The sequence below is a fragment of the Antrostomus carolinensis genome, unplaced genomic scaffold (assembly GCF_000700745.2).
Source record: "Antrostomus carolinensis isolate BGI_N321 unplaced genomic scaffold, ASM70074v2 scaffold25905, whole genome shotgun sequence".
NCBI lineage: Eukaryota > Metazoa > Chordata > Aves > Caprimulgiformes > Caprimulgidae > Antrostomus > Antrostomus carolinensis.
This window is the reverse complement of record NW_010314807.1, coordinates 11,493-19,949: the sequence shown is the minus strand read 5'-3', so window position 1 is coordinate 19,949 and position 8,457 is coordinate 11,493. Positions and strand designations below refer to the sequence as shown.

General features: G+C 49.7%; 1 protein-coding gene across 1 annotated transcript in view; it reads left to right on the top strand.

Annotated features, from left to right (window-relative positions):
* Positions 1-1,456: 1,456 nt before the first annotated feature.
* Positions 1,457-8,457, top strand: part of LOC104524789 (junctophilin-3-like) — a gene marked incomplete at its 3' end in the record, with an annotated part of 16,176 nt that continues 9,175 nt past the window's right edge. Inside the window, 1 exon segment of the mRNA XM_010167774.2 lies at positions 1,457-1,796. Coding sequence (XP_010166076.2) covers positions 1,457-1,796 — 340 coding nt within the window.

Sequence of the window (8,457 nt, the reverse complement as noted above, 5' to 3'; positions counted from 1 at the left end):
ATTTTTATTTTTATTTTTATTTTTGTTTTTAAATGATAATTTTGTGCTGGTGGCTTTCTCCTAAAGGCAAAATATAGCTGCAACCTTTTTTGTTTCAGCTACTTGGAATAATGCTGGGGTCTGAGCTGGAATCTGCCGAGTGTGTGTTTGCAAGGCATCAATAAATCCCAGCAGTCCTTCAGTTGAGAATAAAGCTTGGGCACAGAATAATCGCAGCGTCTCCTACATTCAAAGCGGTCAGGGGAGGGATATGAGGGGGGGTTTCTGTGTGTTCCTAATGTGGGTGCCATCACCCTGCTCCCCTCCTGGCACCCACAGCCCCTGCCAGGGCCGTTTGCAGGAAAGCAGAGAGAAGTCTCCATCAACTCCAGGTCTCCAAGGGCTGGGTGGTTGCAGGGCTGGCCCCATCCCCGGGCACACACATGCCCCCCACCCCACTACGTTTCCCCATCAACTGTGGTGCAGCAGCTCTTTGGGAAACCTAGGGGAACATCTCCAAATTGGGGTGGTTTACCAACACTTTCACCATTTCTGAGAACCTACCAGAAGCAAAGAGCTTTTTCTTTCATCTTCCATCTTTCTGGCCATTCAGGCCAACCCAGCTTCTCACTGTTTGGGGACCAAAAAGCTATCTTGCATGTTTGTCATTTTTAGGAGGAGGTAAGAGGATGAGAAGGGCAGGGGCTGTAGCAAAATACTCACCCCAGGGACTCTGCAGACTGTCCTGGGAGGAGGGGATGGGTGTGCTGGGCAAATGCAGAGCAAGGATGGGCCACGGACACCCCGTCCAGGCTCCTCCACACCAACTTCCCCCCAGTTTCATTTTGGTGGTCACCACAGAGTGACTGAACCCAGCTGAAACTGCACTTCCACCAACTGGGTTGCAAGTACCCAGAGGCCAGAGCTCTTTCCCAGTTACCTGTCTCCATTCTGGGTGGAAAACACCAAAGTTGAGCATCTCCAGGTTTTTGGACACCAAACCTTAATGAACTATGTGCATTTGGATGCAAGAAGCTGGTGTGTGCAGGAGCTTTGCTGGAAGGGTGGCTGCGTAGCTACGGCTCAGGGGAGGCAACTGTTGGGAAGGATGTTTCTCATTAATCTATTCAAGTTATTGCCTTCATCAAACTGAAGTATCCTAGAATCCTCGCCCCAGCATCTGTCACTTGCCACCCACAGATAAATATTCATCCCTTGCATATTTCTATTTATTTATTTATTTATTTATTTTAGCACATCAACCAGGGCTAGGGGATGGGTCCCTGACTGCGCAGCGAGGCTCAGGAAGTGAGATGCCCCAAAATTCATGGCTTTCACTCTAATTTTACCATTTCCTTGCACAATAGTGGGGAAGGGAGGGTGTTTGGTTCACCAAACGTTGCCAGCTCTATCTTGGGGAGCGATACTTCACATGACTGAGGCACATGTGTTGATGTCTTGAGCTTGGACGTAGGGTATGGCATGTGGTGACCTGAGCTACGTTGTCACCCCTACACCATCCTGGCTTTGCTCGCCACCCCAGCTACCGTCTCCCTGCCCAGCGCCGGGTGCTCACGCCTGCCACGCGCACACGCGCGCACGCACGCTTCCCCCACATGCAGCTTGCCGCTCTCACACCTCCCACGCGGACACACTCATCGCCATGCACACACGCCTCTTCTCCCCACGCCGAGACGCCGCTTTCACCCCTCCAGTTCCATACCCACCACACGCACGTGCTCTGCCCCCAGCCCGCCACCAGCGTTCTCTAACCCGGATGAATCCAACACCGCGTTACATCCCCCCGAGCCGTGCCGGTAACGTGTCCGTCGATGCAAAACCCATCGCACAGAGCCCAGATAAACAAATAGAGCCTCGGTGTTCCCCTAAGAGCTCGGGATCTGACAGATCTCCTTGGCACCGCTGCATGCCCAACCCACAGTCTTGCACCTGCGGGACACGTGTGCACCATCCCGTCTTTCTCCTGCACGTGTGCTTGGACCTGCAAACCATGATACAGGATCCCAGAATCACCTCAATTGGAAAAGCCCTTTAAGCTCATCGAGTCCAACCATGAACCCAACAGTGACAAGTCCCCTATGACTAACCCATGTCCCTCAGCACTATGTCTACACGACTCTTCAATCCCTCCAGGGATGGGGACTCCACCACTGCCCTGGGCAACCCCTTCCAATGCCTCAGAACCCTTTCAGCAAAGAAATTCTTCCTCACATCCCATCTCAACTGCCCTGGGCACAACTTGAGGCCATTGCCTCTTGTCCTGTCCCTTGTTCCTTGGTTGAACAGACCCACCCCCACCTCTCTGCACCCTCCTTTCAGGGACTTGGACAGAGCCAGAAGGTCTCCCCTCAGCCTCCTTTTCTCCAGGCTAAACATGTCCTTATCCTTCTGCCAAAAATCCCTGCCACCTCCTGCCCCCATCCAGAGCCCCCTGATATTACATAAACCAGGCTGCTGAGTGTCGCTGCTACTTGGATGCTGGAGTTGCACCAGTCATTTGCTGGGAGTGATTCAGCCCAGCTCCAGAGCAGGAGCAGGATTGTTCCCTTGGTTCAGGCAAAAGTAGCTCCATCCACCTGGATCAGCACTGATGTGAGCCAGGGCCACTGCTGTCACCCTCGCTGGAGCTGGTGGAACTTCTCTGGAGCAGAGGGTTGGAGACCTCCCATTGGAGACCCTCTCCCGAGGGTCTGGAGATCAGGAGATATCTCAGCTGCTTCCTGCCTCTCCATAACTCCTCAGACACTTTGGAAATACTCAGTGTTTTTACCCCGGGAACGGTTTGAGGTGGAGCTGCAGGCTTGCTGTGGAAATCCTGGGGCTGTGCATTGGGTTTGGGTTTTAGCTGCTGAAACCATAGTTGTGGGGGTGGATGAGTTGGGGTGAATCAAGGAAGCCCCAAATCTGCTTTTACCCTTTCCATCCCTACCAATGCTGTTTTTCTCCTTCCTCCACCTCCTCCCAGCTGAGCATTTAGGATCCAAGACTGGGCAGGGGCTCGAGGAGGGGACCAGCCCTTCTCTTTGGGGTCAAGCCCTTGGGGAACAGCTCACAGCAGTTCCCTGGATTGGAGGTGCCTGTGGGGCACCAGGGTCATGCCAGGTCCCTCCTACTGCCACCCTCTCACCCCATCCCAGATGCCCACGTGCTCCACACAGCCTGGTTTCTTGGGAGGGTTACCCCAAAAGAGAGGGGCGGTCGCATGGTGGTGTTCATCTTGTGTAATCCTCAGTGCCCACTCACCTCAGTGAATCATCCCTTTGATAGGTGAGTGAAATCTAATTAGTGTTTTCATTGTTAGCACCGGCTGAGTAGGCAAGTGGGTTTTCTTGGCCCGAGCTGGGAAATTTTTGTGCTTTGCAAATGATGGGGAGAGGGAAACGGTGTGGTGGGAGCTGCCAGCGTGGGTTCTCTCACAGCCTGTCCTGGAGCCACATTGACTCCGTGCCCCACTTTTCCCCACCTCTGCAGTGACACTGGTGACACCTTCAACCTTTCCCTTAGCAGCTGCACCACGAGCTACCAAAGAAATGGCTTTGAAGTTGGTGGAAAAGATGGAAAAACATGCAAAGATTTTGCAAAAGCAAGCTCCTTGACAACATAAAGGGTCAATCCAGGGGGATGGACTGGGGATGACTCAGGGGAACCTGCCTGTCCCCCTCAGCTGAGTCAAGAAGGGGTTTTGGATGAACCCCTAAGGGCAGTGGCATCACCGAGGTTGCCTCGTGCCTCTCCATACCGGGGTTTTTCATGGGTTTCTCTCCAGCTGCAGGGAACCAACTAGCGAGGGCCAATTTCCATGAGATCTATTCATAGCACAGATGTCAGAATTACCTTAAAAGTATCAGCTCTCGTCTTATTTTGCTGCCGGGAAGGAATTGTTGATGCACTTTAAATAGTGGGTGGAAACAAGCAAATACAAATGCTCCCTGATGCTCCTGTTTCCTGTAGAATCCAAACACAACCCTAGCTGGTCCTAATAATCCCTCTCCTAAGAACCTGCTAATTAAAAAAAACCCCAAAAAGCCCCAAAACTCTGAAGTTTGTTGATGAAGCATCTTGCTGTCTAGATTTGGTACAGAAGATGCTCACAGTGCAGCTGTGGTTAGAGGAGAGCGATCACCAAAACATCAGGACATAGAAAAAAAATGAATCCAAATCCTAAATGAAGATTCTGACCAGCGTCATGAAAAATAAATGATATGAACTCATGGTAATTACTTATCTGGCTGGAACATGCTGCTTAGTTTCAGGTCCAGCTTAGGACAGAGGAAGAAAGATTTTGACCCCAAGGAAAAGTACAGGAGATAGAAATTACCAGACATTAGACCCCAGCTCCATCTTCTCGAGTACTTTGTCTGGTGTGTGATGGTCCAGGGGATGGTGTCAAACCTCAACCTTGGGGCAATGTGACCCCCTTACACGCCTCTCCCTGACCCATAAGAGAGGGTGACTTCAATCCTGAAGCCCAATTTTAATATCCTTTCACTGGGAATACTGGGGTGGGTTACCCTGGGGTTTCTCATGGCTTTTAATGCAAATCTCAAGATATTTGCATGTGATTTGATATCCCATGGGGCTGCTCGTGGTTGGGTGACATCTGCTCCTGTAGCTGAACATTTTTTTTTTTTCCTTGAAGCTCCAGCTTGTGGAATCATATGATTTTGCAAGATTTTCAGCTTCATTTTTGAAAGCAAGGTTTCCACCCAGACTATTGCAGGAAAGTCATTCTTACAGGCTTGGAAACCAGCAGACGAGAGCTAAAAATGCCTTCTGTTTAAAAATGCCTTGATTTTAAAATGAACCTGATTAATTTTGAATGCTTTGAGTCAGGTAACTCTGATGTAGATGAATGATCTGTATTAATGTAGGCATGACTTGAAGATACAGAAGCCAGGCAGGATGGGGTTGGTGATGATCTTAGAGGGAGGAACACTGTGGTTTAGCATCTGTCTTGGGAGATTTTTGCTTGTTTGGGGTCTGGCTTTGGCATTGACTGAAATCCTGACCAAGAAAGGATTTTTTTTGCAAGAGTTTGCAATAGTTACAGGAGACTCTTGATACCAATTTCCCCTGCAATAAACTGTTCAACATAGAATCAGCTTCTTTGACTGTTAACAAAAAAGGGGCGCTTGGAGAAAAAAAAAAAACACTTGAATGGCAAGTGTTGATATTTTGGGGTTTGATGTTGGCTTTTCACAGACAGGTTCTGGCCTTTCAGTCAAAAAAAAAAAATCTTTAAAAATTCCAATTGATGCATGAGCATTTCCTTAGAACAGCCACTTCTCTCCCAAAATTATTCCCTGAAGAGGTTCTATTTACTCTTAACATACAGCAGAGCATCATGAATTTTCATGAATGAGTGAACAGCCAGAGCAAGGTCCCTAAGTTTGCAGATATTTACACCAAGATGATCACTAGAATGGTATGTTTTCCTGCTCAGGGCATCACTTTGGGTCTGCAAAGTGTTTCCCCAGATTTGAACAAGGGATTGATCATTTATTCCACAGGAAATAAATAAACCTCCTCTTGCCTCATCCCCTCCTTTACCATCCCTGCTGCTACTGCAGCCTCGTATCCCCAATCCAGGGGGAGGATCCTGCATGGGATGAGGCTGAGCATCTCCCACACCTCACAAGGGATGCAGCCCCCCAAAAGCTGGGATGAGGCTGAGCATCTCCCACGCCTCACCAAGGAGGCGGCCCCCCAAAAGCTGGGATGAGGCTGAGCATCTCCCACACCTCACAAGGGATGCAGCCCCCCAAAAGCTGGGATGAGGCTGAGCATCTCCCACACCTCACAAGGGATGCAGCCCCCCAAAAGCCAACACCAGGACTCAGCACCATTTGTCAGCACTGGAGAATTAGCCCTTTACTCCCGTGAGCTCTGCTGAGAAATGGGGTGAGCTCACAGAGTTTGCAATGAGGATTAGAGAGCTGGAGGATTAACGGACTAAGCATTAGCCCGATTTCACTCTGCTTTGTGAGAGGAGCACATTAACCGTAATAAAGGTGCTGAGCGATACGTTAATGTGTATTCCCATCCCTCATCCCAGTTTTGGACCCAGTCAATGATTAAATCCACAGGGATTCAGCTGCCTTGGGCAAAACTATGGGCCCTGTTTCACCAGGGGATGATGCTCCCTTGACTTTCCCTGACTCCAGTGCACCCAGTGCTTCCCATTCCCAGGAAGACTAGAAATTTCTTGCCTTCATTCTTTCCTGTTGAAAAACTCTATTTCCCCTGACTCCAGGACCTGGCACTTTAAGAAAAATCACAACTGGCCTGAGACGCATTATGAGCCCCATCAGAATTAGTGATGCCGAGATTTGATTGTCATTATAATGGTTTGAAGCATTTCTCCCAGTGCTGGCTGGAAAAGGCAATTACTGAGGAACACAAATGGGCTCTGGGAAGCAGGAGATACAGAAGCAATGAGGGGGGGAATGCTCAGGATGGACTTGTGTTTTCCTGCACACGGTGGAGAGCTAATTGAGTTTTTCCCTCTCCAAGCAAATAGCCAAAATGCCTTGGAAGCCCCAATGTAGTTGTGGGTCTAAGGGGATGTTCCTCTTGCAGATGTTATCCAAGCTGAATTTCCATACATGATTTTTCTAGAGTGGCTTCTCCTTAATATTATAAGGGCATGTGTTCATCACTGGCCAATCCCTGCGGAAAATGGCTGGATTCCTGCAGCTGGGGTTATCTTCAGAGGTAGGACATCAGCTCTGGGGCTTTGCCCCATCCCCTGCCCTGCCATGGGTTTGCTGTAGGCTGTGCAAAGCCACTTCGTGCCCACAGCAGAAGGAGGCACACCTCGTGTTTGTGAGAGGAGCTCATCCTTCATCTCGCTCCGTGCCTCAGTTTCCCCTCTGTAAGCACAGATATCAGCAGTCTTTGCAATACCATGATGCACATTACTGTTCACCAGTGAGGGAAGTAGCTTCATTCTGCTGATCTCCTGATTGTAAACTATCTTTGGGGCAGGTATCACGGCAATGAGGATATAAAGGACTCCCCGTGTTTTGGATGGGGCTCATATCCCCCGGATGAGCGTTAGTATAAATCCTTGAGGCTGTATAAATCCTTGAGGCTGTATAAATCCTTGAGGCTGTATAAATCCTTGAGGCTGTATAAATCCTTGAGGCTGTATAAATCCTTGAGGCTGTATAAATCCTTGAGGCTGTATAAATCCTTGAGGCTGTATAAATGTGTGAGGCTGTATAAATCCTTGAGGCTGTAAAAATCCATCTCCTCTCTCCAGCCCTCTCTGACTCTTGCTCCTGCCCAGCCAGTCACCAGGACCAGCCCTCCACCCATCTCTACCAGCTTGCAAAGTGATTTCCTATGGTAGATCATCCAAACCCAACCTCCTCACTCTTTTATTTCCTTAGATACTGTTGAGCTTTAAGAAGTGCAAGCTAACCCTGCTGATGGAGCTGCAGGCTTGCAATGATGTCTGATCATTTATCGAGCCCCAGCAACAGACTCTTTGCTACCCAGCAGCTCACGACAGCTCTGCTGTGGTTCTCTTCTCTTTGTCCTTCCCCTCTTCCCCTTCTCTCCTCCATGGATGCCTGGACCTCGCTGTGCCCATCGTGTATCTATATATCCAGCCTTGCATTAAGCGATATGACTAACACCCATCACGTGTCCGTGCCTGCAGATTATATTTGCATACTCCAAAATCTGTACTTTATTTCCTCCCCTGGGTAAGCAGTTACCACAGCATATTTTTGTGGCAAATTAGCAACCAGAGCAGAAGCATCTGACTGGTGTTTTTAACAGGGTTTGGTGATGGTCAGAGGCATGGAGAGCCTTGGCAGGGCTGAGGGGAGGTGATTCTCCACTGATGCTGTATCCATGTGGTGTTGCACACATGCACCATCACTGCTTCCCACCTGCTGAGGAGGACTTGGGGGTGCTGGTGGGTGAGGAGCTTGAAATGAGCCAGCAGTGTGCAACTGCAATCCCAAGGCCAACTGTATCCTGGGCTGTATCAGAAGAGGGGTGGGCAGCAGGGTGAGGGAGGGGATTGTCCGCCTCTACTCTGCCCTTGTGAGGCCCCATCTGGAGTCCTGTGTCCAGGCCTGGAGCCCCCAACACAAGAAAGATGTGGAGCTGTTGGAGTGAGTCCAGAGGAGAGCCAGGAAGATGATCAGAGGGCTGGAGCACCTCTCTGCTGAAGGAAGGTTGAGGGAGCTGGGCTTGTTGAGCTTGGAGAAGAGAAAGCTCTGAGGAGATCTCATTGCATCCTTCCAGTACTTGAAGGGAGCTTAGAAACAGGAGGGAGAGCGACATTTGACATGGGCAGAGAGTGACAGGACAAGGGGAAATGGTTTTAAACTGGAAGAGGGGAGATTTAGATTGGATATTAGGAGGAGATTTTTCACCCAGAGGGTGGTGAGACACTGTCCCAGGTTGCCCAGAGAAGCTGTGGTTGGTCCCACCTGGAAG